The 17,046-nt window shown below is 38.0% G+C and overlaps 1 protein-coding gene across 3 annotated transcripts in view; it reads right to left on the minus strand.

Moving 5' to 3' along the window:
• RELN (reelin) overlaps window positions 1–17,046 on the minus strand; it is a 500,685-nt gene that overhangs the window by 66,157 nt on the left and 417,482 nt on the right. For all 3 annotated transcript variants that reach the window (XM_047752963.1, XM_047752962.1, XM_047752964.1), the window contains exons 37-43: window positions 13,505–13,589; window positions 12,498–12,680; window positions 10,400–10,571; window positions 10,197–10,299; window positions 8,330–8,559; window positions 2,376–2,596; window positions 160–307 (exon numbers count right to left, since the gene is read on the minus strand). In XM_047752963.1, coding sequence (XP_047608919.1) covers window positions 160–307; window positions 2,376–2,596; window positions 8,330–8,559; window positions 10,197–10,299; window positions 10,400–10,571; window positions 12,498–12,680; window positions 13,505–13,589 — 1,142 coding nt within the window. The remainder of the gene's footprint in view (window positions 1–159; window positions 308–2,375; window positions 2,597–8,329; window positions 8,560–10,196; window positions 10,300–10,399; window positions 10,572–12,497; window positions 12,681–13,504; window positions 13,590–17,046) is intronic.

Genomic DNA, 17,046 nt, shown 5'->3' on the forward strand with positions numbered 1-17,046 from the left:
GTGGGACTTATATAAATTGTGTCTTAACGGCGCCTGTGACAAGAGACGCATTTCCAGTGGAAGGCCTTGTCCTTGAGAGCGCTGCTTCCTTCTGATTTGATTACAATTTGCTACTTTACATTACAACGTGGTTCTTCAATGGCACTTAAAAATGATTACCGAGCATGTGATAAGTCCAGATCGCGTGTCATCAACATGCGTAAGCCATCTTCATTGAAAAAGAGATTGTTTCCACTGGAAAGAATTCCACACTTCCGGGATGGCTTTCCACCACTCATTAATAAGAATCTATCAGATTCTAGCTGACCTGCAAAAAGTGGAAAATGTGGTTGACCTATGTATACAGTCATTTTTTTAAGGACTATGGTAAATGCTTTGTATATCTTTATGTATTTACTCATTTTTGTCTCTTTTAGGGCCACATCCACGGCATATGGAAGTTTGCAGGCTAGGAGTCGAATCAAAGCTGCAAGCTGCCGCCCTACACCACAGGTGCAGCAACTCTGGATCCAAGCGGAGTCTGCGACCTACACCTCAGCTCTCAGCAATGCCAGATCCATAACCCACTGAGCAAGGCCAGGGATGGAACCCACATCCTCATGGCTACTAATTGGGTTTGTTACCGCTAAGCCACAACAGAAACTCCCTGTACCACTTTAAAATATGAAGTTATAACTACTGAAGTCCTAGATTTGGGGGACAAGAGGTCTCTTCAACATTTTAGCTTGTCTGAGTTGTTTAACCTCGGCTAAATAATTAAAGGGTCCACATGACAAGGGAGGGGACCTTTGCCTGCGTAGCAATGGTTCAGCCAAATTGGTCCCTCCCTTCTGCTCTTCTATATGGCAAAAAAAGACAATGGCTAGTCAGAGTGGTTCAGGCCCAAATTAAAGACGGGTAATGAGACCTTTCTACTGGTCTCTTCACTGTATTCTTGCCAGTGAGAGGATAGTATCAGGTCAGTATTATATCATATTAAAAAACACAGTTTTAATGGGAGAAGTTTCAGTATAATTTAATATTTCTGATTAAATAATATCTTTCAAAATCAGCTTGCAAATATCTTCAGATATTTGTCTTAGATCTAATTTATTTTTTTGATTGTGGTAAAATGCACATAACATAATATTTATCATTTCTACCATTTTAAAGTGACAATTCAGTGGCATTTAGTACATTGGCAATGTTGTGAAACCATTACTTCTACATGGCTCCAGAAGTTTTTTCCTCACTAGTAAAAGAAACCTTGTAGCCATTAGACAGTCACTCCCTATCTTCCCTTCATATAGCCCCTGGCGGTCATTAAAAATGGAATCACTTGATGTGTGCCTTTTGTGTCTGACTCCTTTTTTTTTTTTTTGTCTTTTTGCCATTTCTTAGGCCGCTCCTGCGGCATATGGAGATTCCCAGGCTAGGGGTCTAATCGGAGCTGTAGCCACCGGCCCACGCCAGAGCCACAGCAACGCGGGATCTGAGCCGCGTCTGCAACCTACACCACAGCTCAGGGCAACGCCAGATCCTTAACCCACTGAGCAAGGCCCGGGACCGAACCTGCAACCTCATGGTTCCTAGTTGGATTCGTTAACCACTGCGCCAAGACAGGAACTCCTGTGTCTGACTTCTTTCACTTAGCATAGTGTTTTTAAGATTCATATATGTTATGGAATGTATCAGTATTTCATTCCTTTCTGTGGCTGAATAATATTCCAATGTATTGATTTTAAGATGTGCCTGAAAACCATGGATATACTATAACAATTTTAGACAACTTGTGGAAAAGGAAAAAATATTTTAATCTCATTATCCTAACATAGATAGTAGCTAATACATTTATTTAAGACTTTTTCTTATGAGAATGTTTTTCCAGTTTTATCAGAGTGCATATCCAATGGATACACAATTGTGAATAATTTCAATCATTACAGTAATACATTTTTCTATGTTGTATCTTCATAAATAATGACATGAGATTCTGGGTATAACTGAGGTGCTGAAAGTGACAAAGGCTGCTTAACAAGTTGGTGACAAACCAGTGCCAGGAATCTATATTTCTGGGAACTTGCTCCTTCTACCAAAATTAACCCTCTGTAGATGTTTCCCAAAATTATCCTTGATCAGGAATTACACATGATAGAAAAAATGGTGAAAATAGCCTTAGTTCTTCTCAACTATGGTCTTGTTCACTCTCACTGACCATTGTTTCAAAAATGGAACCCTATGAAAATCAGAACTAAATGAAGTCTTGGTTGGTCCTAAGTGTGATGATAAATAATGAAATATTAGGGTGGAACTTAAGGATTACTTCTATATTACAAATTGTGCTTAATGTGTAAGTCCATTCACAAAGCTACACAGATTTTGCAGAAAAAGATTACCTTCAAAATCATCCTTGAGAAAATCAGGATTCTTGGTGCTTATTTTACAAGTTGGACCTGAGTAGCCAGGATCACATATACACTTGGTTCCATTGATGCAGCTCCCGTGTCCATTACACATCTCTTCACACTGGGGACCAATGTAGACATTATCGATGGCCCACGTCACAGGCTGAGAGCCAGCGGGATAAAATCCTTGGTACCATCTGAAACGCACGGATCTGAAAAAGAGAGACAAGTCTTTCAAAATCTGCTGAACAGAAAAACATACCTTTAAAATAAGCACATTTGATCAATGAGCAGTGGGCAGTTACTACCTCTGTACCACACTCAAGAAATAGAAAACCTGATTCGACATTTCAGGCAGGACCACAAACTCCATTCCCCAATCTCCAGGATTTTGCCAATAAAGTTCCTGATTTTCTTTTCTTTTCTTTTTTCTTTTCTGGCCGTCCCACAGCATGTGGAGTTTCTGGGCCAGGGATCAGATTCGAGCTGCAGCTGAAACCTATGCCACAGTTGTGGCAATGCCAGATCCTTCATCCACTGTGCAGGGGCAGGGACTGAACCCGTGTCTCTGCATAACTAATATTTAAAAAAAATTAAGGTAAAACTCACATAATACAAAAGTAATAATTAACCAATTAAAGCATACAATTTGGTGGTGTTTGGTAATCCACAGTGTCAGCCAGCCTCTATCAAGCCAAGACATTTTCATCACCCGAAAGGAAACTCCATTAATCAGTCACACTTGACTCCCCCCTACCCCTAGTCCCAGGCAACCACTAATCTACTTTCTACCTCTATGGATTTACCTATTCTGGATATTCCACGTAAATGGAATCATATATTAAATGACCTTGAGTGTCTGGCTTTATTCATTTAGCATAACGTTACTAGGGTTCATCCATGTTGTAGCAAGTATCAGAATTTCATTATTTTTTATGACTGGAAAACATTCTGTTGTATGAATATATCGACTTTATTTATCCATTCATCAGTTGATGGACACAGGTTTGCTTCTACCTTTTGGTTGTTGCGAATATGAACATCTGTGTACGAGTATTTGCTTGAATACTTGCTTTCAATTTTTTGGGTAGAATGAGAGCAGAATTGCCCTGGGTTATATGGTAAATAACTATTCCTTTAATTTCTCTCCTGCTCCTTCTCTTTCATAATTTTGAAGGAATTCCCATTATTATAGTTATCACAGATGGAGGTATTTAAAAGCATACTGTTTCCCTTAGCCAGTGCTTCTAGCCAGTGCTATCCCTCTTTCTTCTTTGCATCCTTTCATGGTGCCCAATACAGGGTTTCATATATAGTAGATGCTCAATTAATGTTTCTTGAATGTCATTTGTGGTGGAAGGCCTTAAGGCCAAACTAGAGTGTTTTAAATTTTTATTCTATTGGCAACAGAGTCTCAAAATATTATTTTCAAGAGAGGAGTGACAAAGTCAGATTTATTTTTAGCTAAATGTCTCTAATTTCTTAATTTCCTTTATAATAAAAGACAATTTTCCTTTCTATTTGAATTTTCCTGCAATATTGTTACTCCTTAGAAATATCTACATATTTAGGTAGCAGGCCAGAAATAATTTAGTATGTTTTATTATGTACAAAACTCATTTCAAAGAAGATGGATTTTATTTTATTTTTTTATTTTTTATTTGTCTTTTTGCCATTTATTGGGCTGCTGCCATGGCATATGGAGGTTCCCAGGCTAGGGGTCAAATCAGAGCTGTAGCCTCCGCCCTAGGCCAGAGCCACAGCAACGCGGGATCTGAGCCGCGTCTGCAACCTACACCACAGCTCACGGCAATGCAGGATCCTTAACCCACTGAGCAAGGGCAGGGATCGAACCTGCAACCTTATGGTTCCTAGTCGGATTCGTTAACCACTGCACCACAATGGGAACTCCCTGGATTTTATTTTAGAGGAGCTAGACATAGAGATGGCATGTACACTCATTTTCGTCCCCTGTGAATCTGCCCAATTTTCAATTATACAGAAACCAAATTAAGAATAATTTTTTATATTTGAGAGGACAGAAATTAGAAGTCAGTATCAGAAGCATTTATTAGGCTTCTAAAGTTTAGTAGATAGTAAAGCAGATGGAGTCAAGTTCCCATATATAATTTTAATCCTAATTTCATTGTTTATATCAAGACTCCAACTATATTAAGCAGCCCTCAAAATGCCAGCTCATAATTAAATTTGATTTTCAAATACTTGTCAGAGTTTAGACTTGGCAAGAAGCACTTCCTACCTTTTGAACTTTCAGACTGCTGAGCTGAGGCAAACGGCTGGAGTTTTCCTTTGAACAAAAGCCTACATGGATTTTTTTGAACTTCTTATTTATTCAAACGTCCTGAATACAAATGAACCACCTTGGTTGGATATTTATTACTGTTCACCTGTCTTGACACAGAAACTGCAAGCACTGTGACAAATGGGCTGAAGACTCTAGTTTCATTGTGGCTCCCTTCTGCTGAAATCTTATTTTGAATGTTTCTCACTGCCACCCACCCTGGCGCATCTCAGCTTCTGTTCTCCCAAGTCCGTGGTATCCAAAAGGATCTGTTTTTTAAAATGTAAACTTAAAATTTCAAGCACACAACAGTGGTCTCATTTAAATAAGGGTTTTGGTTGACTCATTATGAAACTGCATAAAGCAAAGGCAATTAGGAAGTTTTAAAGCCAAAAAGACTCTAAATGAAATAAAGACACAAAAGTCATGTGAATAAAATTCAATGGAAGTTCAATACTTATGCCTCAAATGTGAATTGACTAAATGCAAAGGCAGAAATAGCCATTTCTGCACCTGAACATACGGAGTATATATACATATATTTATTCATATGTTTATTTTATACATATATGTATATTTAATGTATATTTGGAGTATATATATATTTTTTGGGGGGTACCTTGTGTCTTCTGAGTGCACAGAAAAGGGCAATTTAAACACGAGTTTTATACACATATATTTTAGCATCTATCACTTGTGCCATTATTATGTACCATGCTGAATACAAACCAAGGAATGGTTCACTGAGTTGGAGAAAATTTAACTTTTGCCTTCCAGCAATTCATGCCTGTGTGGGTTTTAAGAAGACTGCTAATTGTTTTCCTGAAACGAGGACTAGACAACACTACTAAGGCAAGTTCTCTATGCAGAAACGGTTGAAGGCAGTTTGAAAAGTAGGTTTATACCATTGGGAGAGTGGGCCTGCCTCCCCAACAGATTTGTTTTCTTTTCATAGAAATAAAATGACATGGGATACAAATAACATGATAGTTTAAGTTCACTAGCTTTATAATTAGAGGAGGTATACTTTAAACTGGAGTATATTGGGGGTGAAAATATAGATGTCCACATTTCTCTCATTCAAATTATACGTGTAAATACAGCTTGCTGCTCAAAGCCAACTGGTGGTGCTGCTCGCTCCATGCCCCTGGAGTTCTGTCCTGGAGGTAGGGGGGTGGGTAACTTTACTCAGCACCTCTGGTTGGCAGATCTTTGTGATGGTATTTCATAAGCCTCTATTTTATTTATTTATTTACTTATTTACTTACTGACTTTTTAGGCTGCACGTGCAGCATATGGAGGTTCCCAGGCTAGGGGTCAAATCTGAACTACGGCTGTCAGTCTATACCATAGTCATAGCAATGCCAGATCCAAGCCGTGTCTGCAACCTACACCATGGTTCACAGCAACGCCGAATCCTTTAACCCACTCAGCAAGGCCAGGGATGGAACCTACATCCTCATAGATACTAGTGGGGGCTTGTTACTGCTGAGCCATAACAGGAATTTCCTCATAAGCCTTTAAATCGGATTATTTTCCTGTGGGGACTTGCAGAAGCAAGTTTTTAAAATAATCTAAAATCATGGCCTTCACCCTATCTTTAGGATTGTTTTCTGTTTAACTCTTAGCTGAGCAAACTGGAAGAGATTAGAGGGCCATTAAAGAGAAAACCCAGAGGTTTTCACAGTACCATCCTGGTCACAGTATTGGTGACAGGTGCTGAAGTGACGGGATATCCAGCTATTTTTCCCTGCCCGCACTGCCCAACAGCATGGATTTTTACACATGTGCTTTTGTTACAACATATGGCTTTCTGGACATAGCGGACTGGTTCAGATTTTCTTTTCTAGAAATGCAGAATGAAGAGTTCCAGAAGATGAGAGCCATAGTTGGTTGAGCAACGTTAACATTAGCATGACAAAAAGGAGGTTTACAAACTTCTTTGGCAGATCTCACACTTGCGGAATGGAGAGTGGAGCCCAGGGTCTTCTCTGGTATGTTTCTAACAAGTTCTTCCACATCTAAGGCCATACCACCCTGAATATGCCTGATCTCATCTAACTTCTTCCACTTTTTTTTTTTTAGTAAGCCTCTTTATGTTTCTTGCAACATATGATCTTAAATAAGACAACTGCTTTTGGATAAAAAGTTTTTCCTGAGGTATTTACCCCATCCCATCCTGTTATAGATAAATTCATACCCTATCTCCCATCACCCCAATAACAGCTTTCCTGCTGTGCTGGCTGAGTCAGCAGCTTTATCTGTTCCTATGATCTTCAGAGACTCTCCTCGCCTCCTTGGTTATCATTTCTAAAGAATCTTAAGGGTATTTTGCTTAGCAATACTTATTTTTAAAAAACAATTAGATTTTCAGATTTTCTAATAGAATACTTAGAATAATATCTTGGTGTAATAGCAAGAATTAACAAATCACATTCTTTTTTTGTGTGTGTGGCACGTGGAGGTTCCCAGGCTAGGGGTCAAATCAGAGCTACAACTGCTGGCCTACGCCACAGCTACAGCAACACAGGAACTGAGCTGCGTCTGCGACCTATACCACAGCTCACAGCAATGCAGGATCCTTAACCCACTGAGTGAGGCCAGGGATTGAACTCGCAACCTCATGGTTCCTAGTCAGATTCATTTCTGCTGCACCACGACGGGAACTCCACACACGACATTCTTGATAACGCAAAATATCAGAGTCCTTTAGTAATTTAGTCTATTATAAAAATTATGCTGATAATATGATGAGGAGTGAATGGATTTATGTGCAAAGAGAATGAAAACTTTTGAAAATTCATTTTCACTCCTTTCAGAAAAGTACTAGGTATTAGCAGTTTTGCTTGAAGACCAAGACCTCTAATTATGCTGAGTTTCTCATCAGGAATGTAAATCTATTTCCATCTTGAAAGTATGATATTAGCACTTTCTTCTTAATTTTTTTGGCATACCCTGAAAGAGTAAGCTTTTCACTCTGGGAGAAAAGACAAATTCTGAGTCAGGCGGCTTTGCTGACTTCTCCTCTTTGTTCACTTATATTATTAGCTTTGCTTTTTTTGAACTATACTTTTCATTTCGATTAGAATTGAAGTCCTTGATCTCCAAATAGCTTTTCAACAGAAGAGTCAGATATATGTAACAAGGATGCTGAGAGAGGCTGAAAAACTAGAAATGCCCAGGGGGAGAGTGCTAACACATTTTTTTTTATGAAACCCTGAAATATTCAGTGGGCTTCCAGCTTCCTTACGTGCCTTCTCCCCACACAAGAGACATAGGTAGATGTTTGAAAGTCAAAATTCTAACTGCATTTATAATGTAAGATGGGGGCAGGAGAGGGCAGGTGACCACATTAGGGGAAAATCCTATTTCCGTGGCTTCCTCACTGATCTAATAAAGACCCATGGGACAATGAACCCAGGATGAGAGGTGCTCTCCAAAGCCTATCTTCAAACTGTGAATTATCAGTATGTCCACTCAGTGTCTTATGTTTTAAATAGCCACCGATCTGCTTTCAGTGGAAAACTGAGGAAGAAACATAAGGTGGAAATCCACCCCCACCCCCATCAAGTGGCAAGTCAATGGTGACGTCACGGAAAAAACTGAAGTGAGAAAAACATGGCTCAAAGCAGTGGGTCCTTACCCGCAAAGGTGCAACTTTCCAAAGTGTACGACCTCCCTCCTCCAGCCCTGCGTGGTCCCCGCGTAGTAGGTGCTGCTCGGGTGGTGCTCAGTGGAACACAAGGAGCTGACGTGACTGCTGCTGTGGTAGCAGAGGGGGAGCAGCAGGTGCCAGGTTGCCCCAAAGTCCCTGGAAAATTCCAGTCTGACGGGATCAGCAGAGGAGCTATCAGTTGAGCACCCGACATTGATCTTGGCAAGGGAGAAAAAAATGATACAAATTACCTCAGAGCAACAAGCCTTGAAATGATTCACCACTGCATTATTTTCCCGAGAGTCCATTTTCCTGGGGACTGTCTTGCTGAAATATTTAACACCACGAAACTCTGTTTTGCCTGAGTAATACTGAATATTACCTTTAAATAATAATTTTTCATAAAGAACTTCAAGCGGCCTCATGAAAAATTTATTTTTCCCTCATTTTATAAAAGGCTAGGAAGTGGGTAAGGCAGAGGCAGGCATGGAAGTCCAAATTGTACCTTTAGCCCAGTTTCATCGCCAAGCTAGCACATCGTAATGAAAAGACGGTTTCCCTAATTCTCTTAGCTTTTTTTCAGTCTGCTGGATAGGAAGATGACTTTCTATTTTCCTTCTTGTGACACCTTCAAATAATCCCCCAAGTTTTGCACATGGAGACTCTTTAATATGTTTTCAACAAAATACAATCATTGTCTCCTGGCAACAGGAGAGCTTTCTCAGAAAGACTTTTTTAAGCATTAGGGAAATAGTCACTCCATTCTTTTTTCATGCTTTCAAGTTAATTAAACTAAAACTTAAATAAATTCATGGGATTCTTTCCATGAAAATGTTTCCCTTTTCCAACTGGGATTAACATTTTCTTGGTGTCATAGCAACCGGATATATTTACGTAATTATTGTTGTTGAACTTACTCCTCTTACCTTTTGATGAGTCATCCATTGTCATCTGACAAACTTTGCAACTAGAGTTTGATTTTACCTAGATTCTTTTGATAACAGAATTCTTGAAAGGGCCACAGGTGTTACTTTTTATTAACATTTAAAGCATAAATATAAATAAGAGGAAGCTTAAAATAGAGAATCATTTCTCCACGAAAGCATCATTTGACCTCTGATTTTAAAATGAAAGAAACAACTCTAATTTAGAGGATGTAGAGAGTTAATCTAGAGTAAATATTCAAAATTTTGCTGATGCAAATTAGGCACTATTTTAATCCTAACCAATGGGTGGTATAGATTTTAACAATGAAACAGGTATCTTCAAAAGTTACTACTGAACCCTAGCAAAAGGTACCTTTGGTTCTGCTGATTCTATCTAAGTTTTTGAAATACATAAAAGTTTTTCTTTCATGTATTACTAATTTGCTGTTTTTAAAAAAGAGAAGTCCACACATACTAATGAAATACAAAGAAGTTATAAAAAACACTGTAGTATTATTTCATCTGTAAAATTCATGACACCATGATAAATATTACATAAATGTGCTAGCATTTATAGACTGTAGTGACATTGACCTGGGTCCTAAGCAACACACAAAAATGGTGAAAATACTATTAGGATAGTATGGTCCTTTCCATTTTTATAATGTTTGAAATAATTTATTTCAACAATTTCCCACTATAGTAGGTGAGGCGATTATGTCATAAATAAAGGACCAAAGTTCAGAAATAAACCTTAGTAGGACAATCGGTTCTGCTAATAAAAATGAATTATGATGTAAAACCTCTTTTGTCCTTGCACAAAAAATGGAAAGTCATAATGCATGAAATTGCATGCGATTTTCCTTCTCTTTCCTAGCTTTTGTTGAAGATAAAATTTAAAGCATTTCTAGTGGAACAAAGTCAAGTACCTCAAATTGTATGATGGTGTTCTCATTCACATTCAGGTCACGAGTGGTAATGGAATGCTCGCCGACTTCATTCGAAACAAACACCATAGCTGAATCTTCCTCGCTGTTACACAAGAGAACAACAGTGAATCCCTTTAGGCAAAAGCTCATCGTGATCTGTTAGAGCAGTGGCTTTATTTTTAACTTCTCCATTAAATACTTACGGGGCTCCTTTGGAAGAATATGGGCAATAAAGACCAATGTTACCACCAGGATAGAAAAACCAATTGTCTTCTCTAGGTCCAAAGTCAAAAGTATCCAGAAGCATCACAGGGTTGTTTAAATTATTTCCATCAATGATGAAGTCATCAACAATCCAGATTTCTTCTTTCTTACCTAAGGCATTTTTGGATAGAGCAAGTTTTTCCAATGGTGAAAATCAGATGGACATTTTTGTCCATTGGAAGACAGTAAAGGACAGAAGGAACTCAGTAACAACAGGCTAAACATGTGCCTTCTAGGCAAAGAAGCACAAACTATGTAACACGCATAGTTCACGCAAATTAATGTTTCAATCAAATAAACTGAGCTCACATGGAGCAGCCCCACTAATTTCAGGAGGCAGGTGGAGTCTGCTGCCCTTCCCATCGCAGAAGTGTTATGGACCCCCCACCAGCAAGAGTAGGCTTTGAGTTATGCTTTCATAGTTTAGAGGAATCTGTAAGATGCCTGAATCTGTCAGAAAGGGTGGTCAGCCTGTGGATTTAGAACTGAGTTATGCTAACTAGTCTATTCACAGAGTAGCTCATGACTTTCCAGAGTCAACTCATGACTTAGAACCGTTTCCTTCAGGCTGAAGGCCCATGGCCATGACAACACTGGCCTGATGCACAATTTTATCTAATAGTTAGAAACTACACAGGAGAAAACACTCTGTGGTATATAATACTGAATTTTTTTCTTAATGCTTTTTGAAATTGCAGTTTATCTGAAGATATGTGGGAGCATAAGAAAACTAGAAAATCACTTCTCAGGCTGCCGCAGAATTCGATTTAGTGGCTTAGGCAGGGTGTTTAAGGAAGACGTTACTGGGTAGGTAAGAAGGGCAAATCCAATGCTTTTGCAAAGCACTGCTTGGATTGAACTGGAAACAAGGTGATGAGACCATGATGAGCAGAAAGAAGATTTCACAAGGTTGCTTTTTCATTGATTCCTACTTTTAGTAGAATTCTTACAAAATATTTTTAAAAAGGATCTGTAAATAGCAGCGAGTGGAAACAACTTGATGATTTCAGTGAAGTCACACATACCGCTCTCTCTCTAATCCTATCACTGTTCTAATTCTAGTAGCTTTCTTCCCTTTTCTTGTTTTGGAAGCAGTTGGTGAAAGCGAGGAAGAAGAATTGGTGAGCATTCCAAACACAACATGAAGACAACTATTTTCTGGACTGGTTTTCTGGACAACTATTTTCTGGACAACTATTTTCTGAAACTGGTTGCATTTCTTTTTTGAACTTTTACTGGGTGATTATACAGATTATTTTTTCTGTTCACAATAAGTTCAATTTATTTTATTTTTGACTTACTAGTTATAAAGGAAATATTTAGGTTAAATTTTAGAAACGGCAGGACATTTTTCTTAACCATTTCTGTGTTAAGCAAAGAATCTACTTAGTGTGATATTGCTATGCTTACTTAGGCCATTAAATGCATAATTTGATAGAGTCTGGCCTTTATAATCAGCAGTTAATAGAAACAGAGGAAGCAATAGAACATTGCAAATTTGTGAAATCATTTTCTGTAACCATTTGAAAATACTGTTAAATTATACATTCACTTTAACTTATCACTGAGGCAAGTGTGTGTGATCAGAATATTTTATCTCAGGCACTATCTGCTTGGTTGTCAGTACCTCTCACTCTGTCATGGCATTTTGCCATACTGTTGTTCTACCTCATGCATGAAATGCCATACTCAGAAGAAGTATGCATTCCTAAACTCAGTAAAAAATGTAGTTACAACTGATGAGCACCTAATGGTAAAGCTGCATGGGAGTTTAAAAACCTTAGCTCTGTGACAGGATCTAGCTATATTTACATCAAGAGAACTTACGAGTCAAGCACGAAGCTAACAGTTGATCAAGTATGAAGATAAAGACAGAGAAAGCTAAATATTCATTGAGACTCCTCAAAAGTGAAGCATGTAAAAATGTGCCATGGATGGCAGAGCTACTCGGCTGACAGATACTTCTTCCACATTTGAGAAACAAGCGTGTTAACATGCCACAGTCAGTTTTCATGATAGGAGAAAGTGCATTTTTACCATTATTATAAGGTTGCCAGAGCCTGAATCTTGTAGCGTTGGTTTGGGCAGTGTTCGGCAAGGGAACGTTGATGAAAAGAATGTTGGTTGTTTGAGGGAAGTAAAATTCATCCATCAGGTGCCAAGCGATACCCCCACTGACGGAGAATTGTAATAGAATGGAGTGCGACCTCTCAGGGGTACCTAGAAAGAAGATAACACAAGCATAAAACATACTGTGACAAAAATGGAGAAATGGTATCATCTTAGACTATTTTTTTTTTGCATCAGTGCATAAGCTGACTTATATTTACACAGAGGCTTTAGAGTCCAAATGCTTCGGAGGCAAATTAAAGTGATGACAAGTTTGGATTTCTGTATAAATATATCTCAAAACACACGTCAAATCTTGGATTTTCACACAGTAGTATCTCTTTCTCAGACATGAACAACTATCTTCCTGTATTTCTTTTAGGAAATATTACATAAAAATTTTTTTTGATTCTACAGGCATCACAATTTTACAAAGGGTCAAACATTTAAACTTCAGGATATACATAAAAATCTACTTGAAAATTTATTATATCCAAATGGCATTCTTTGTCAAGAGAATTTAGTTTAATACAAAAGGTCAGAATGACAGTTGGCTCTGAGGGTTTATGTCTGTGAATGCAAATCCCAAGTTTCCTTAAGTTAAATTTTTAAATTTAATTTTTTTATGCTAGAAAGAAGTGGTAGAAAAAAAGGCCTAGGGACATGATGATAAATTTAACTACCACAGGACTAGTATGATTATTACATCTATATGAAATCATTACAAAATAAGTAGTTATCCTGCCCTTATATTAAACTAAATATACATTATAGAAGAACATTTGTGAACATTTATGTACTCAAATTTATGTTAGCTCTCTCCTATAGCAAAATTTATGGCTCTCCAATCTGTTAGTTCTCTGTGGAGGAAGAACCCGCACAAGGAAATTTGCTTGAAGGGAAATAATGAATTCACACCCACAGAAATGACTTACCTTTTGCTATAAATCGAAGTGAAAACTGGACATACATTGTATTGGTGCAGTCTAGATCTCTTGAAATAAGCATTCGCAGTCCCTCCTGAAAACAAAAATATATATGTTAAGTCATCTGATTTCCTTTGCAAAATTATTTTCCTTTGGTTTTATACCTCTAACTTGCATTAGCTAAATAACAGATACATAATGATCAAAAAGCAATAAATATCTGGTCAAATTTGAAAGAAAAAATTGACTGGTTCCCCCATTTTAATGGTTTTCATTTCCTGTGCCTAAGTAACATTTCATTGTCTCAACCCTAAATCACACCTTGCTATGACTTTTATAAACAGCAGTGCAAAAATGATAGCATTACATATCAACAGGCCTTTAAAAAAAAAAAACCTGCCTTCTTTCATTATAGCTTGTTGAGAGAGGAATAAGGAGCAAACTGATGGAGAATGTGCCAAGTGCTCCTGCTGGAAGCTGAGAGCTAACAGATAACTTTTTCAGGGTTCCAAAGAATCTTAGGAACTTACTCCTTTGCGTGCTCTCACAGCCCCAGGAGGCTCTCATGCAGGCTGACACAACACCCTCTAGTCGGTCAAGTTAAATAAGGCATAACCTAGCAAATCCCCAAGCTTGGGCTGGAACCATTCATGCAGAGAAGCCAAGGAAGGCAGAAAGTGATCGTATTGGCTTTAGTAATTTCTTCTGCTAATTAACTATTTTTGGTTGCCTGGAATTGACAGCTCCATAGTTTGCTTTCTCCATGTGTACACAGGACTGCAGTGACTGCCAGGAAAACAGAACTTTACTATGAGAATGTCCTAGGTACAAACAGGCCTTCAGTTTCTCAGGTGTGACTCTGAATGAAGTGACTCTTTGGTGGTGGAGGGCTGTGTGAAACTGAGTAGATACGGTTACCGATTTCTTAATTATCCACTAAGACAAGCCAAACATGATCTTAGGTAGACAAAGCAAATTATTCCTCTTGTTCTTAACATTTATTATAGAGTGCATTCTTCAATAGCTGAAAATCTTTAAATAGGACTAATTTTGTAACAGCAACTATATACTGAGTGCCTACAATATGCTGGGTTCTAAAAGAGCCACTTTACTCCTTTGAAGTGCCTATCACTCCTAAGGGAAATATATTATTATCTTCCTGTTGCAGATAAGGACAAGGGACAGTCACTTGCTCAAGGCTGCATAAGTGATGATGGCAGGATATGAACCCAGATACATCAGATTCTGAAATATATCCTCTATCTTTCATGAGATACCAGTGATTTGCTTATTAAATCATCTTTTTTTTTTCTTTTTTCTTTTTAGACATATGGAAAGGGGTCAAATTAGAGCTGCAGCTGTGGCCTACGTGACACCACAGCAACATCTGAGCTGATTTATGCCAAACTTGTGATTTATCCTTAACCCACTTAGTGAGGCCAGGGATCAAACCCGCATCCTCACGGAGATAACACTGGGTCCTTAACCCACTGAGCCACAACAGGAACTCCTATTAATTAAATCATCTTTTGGCTTTAGGACAGCTATCCAGATAATGCGTTAAACTTAGAATTTGAGAATTACTCCATGTTGTAATGAAAAAGCAACTGCATTTATCCCCAGTCCTGAACTTCACAAGGCATAGATTCAAACTCGCAGGATTGAAGGTTGCCATGTAAAAGCCTTGTATTTCCAGTCTTATTTTTCTTTTATCCTAATAACTCACTGCCCTGTTCCATCCATATGACAGTTGATTATTGCCTATTCTTCACGTCTTGATCTCTCTACCTTCTCCCTCACACACCTACAAGCATAAGGCTGTGGATGTTTTTACAGTAGAGGTTAAGGTTATGGGGAAAGGTCAATTCTTCATCTTATAATGAAAAAGCTTCGAGGTGGGTAGTTAATAGATCCAGCTCATAAATACCTCTTGCCAACATCAAGATAAAGGAATATGATTACTTTTCCCCCCTGATTACTGAATGTCAGTATAAAATTGTTCCCATGGGCCAATATAAACCATAAAAGAACCCATTTTATAGTGCATCTTGTAGGAGCAATTTTGTTGGAGGGGGCATGATCCGTAATATGAAAGTATCTTTCTTCCATATTATAAATTCTGTTTATAGTTAAGCACTTGATGTTGATAGCTACCCGGTGGAATGGTCATGCCCTGCTTTTGCAGATATTCTAATTCATTCAGATGCTGCTTTTCTCATCCTTTCCCAGGTTCAATAATCCATTTGGGCTCAGTGTAAACCGATTTTAGTAGCTGATAGTACTTCTGAATCTATAAACATTAAAAAGAGACTATCATTTCCTTTTTTCACAAAAGAATGCCTTTCTAGGTCAAACCACAGCCTACTGAACGACACACACACTAACACCCCTTTGCATCTTGCAGACCTGGTAGATAATATGTGTAATACATATAATGCTTGGCTGCCCTTGCATCTGAACAGCTAAAGAGAAAACATAAAAGACTATATGTCTTCCTTGTTTATAGGATCTAGAGACCAGGTTAATTCTACTGCTTAAAATTTTATCACGTAAAGATTTTTGAGTTACAGGACTTCATCTTTTTTGGTCTTGTCAACTGTTTCAAACAGACAGATCACCAGAGCTAAAACCTTAGACAAGACTAAGACTACACAAAAGGACCAGTAGTTTCTACCCTGAAATGTCCTACCTCAATTTCTTTGGTCCCTTATAACTCTTAGGGACTTGTAAATCTCTCTGACCCCTCAGGTGTTTTTTCTTTCTCATCCAAAACTTGAGCAGCATTTTGGATTCAAACAAGGCTGATAGCCAGCATCTATTAACCATAATTGAAAAAGTTCCAGGGTGTCTAATTTTCTGAGTGTTAGGTGTTAATCATTAAGGTGGTTCAGAAACCCATGCAGATTTTTGTTAAAGAATTCATTTGCAGATCTAGATTAGCTGATTTCCCCATGCTGAGAGGGACGGGGAAATCACATATGAATATGTGCCAGCTCAGCAGTTTCACACAACCACTTAACAAGTCTCTAACCAACATCTAGGTTGAAACACAAAAAGTACACTGATGATGTTGAGAGTGCTATTTATCTTCACTTAAATGTTTGGCTTTCTCAATTGCCAAATGGTTCTATTGGCTGGAGGAAAAGTAAGAACAAGAAAGGAAAAAGCAGTGACCTTTCACAAAATCATTTAAAAAATATTGCAAGTTAAATATTTAATAACATTAAAGTGCTATGTTCTAGAAATCAAGACTCTAGAAATAGTATATATAATTTTTACATGTACATATACTTTTACATACATAATTCCAGCAGAGAGTAAAGAAGGTCTGATTACCAAAGCAGAGGAAAAATTTCATGCCAAAGTGATCATAAAATATGAAGAGAATATAAGAGGAAACATGATATGCACCAGGAGACAATAACTGTATATAAAATGATACATCATGTGAATAAAAATGCATCCGTGTGGAAAAGAAACAAACTCATGGTCTTAGAGAACAGACATGTGGTGGCCGAGGGGGAGGGAATGGGATGGACTGGGGGTCTGGG

This window comes from Phacochoerus africanus, chromosome 11 (genome assembly GCF_016906955.1).
Source record: "Phacochoerus africanus isolate WHEZ1 chromosome 11, ROS_Pafr_v1, whole genome shotgun sequence".
NCBI lineage: Eukaryota > Metazoa > Chordata > Mammalia > Artiodactyla > Suidae > Phacochoerus > Phacochoerus africanus.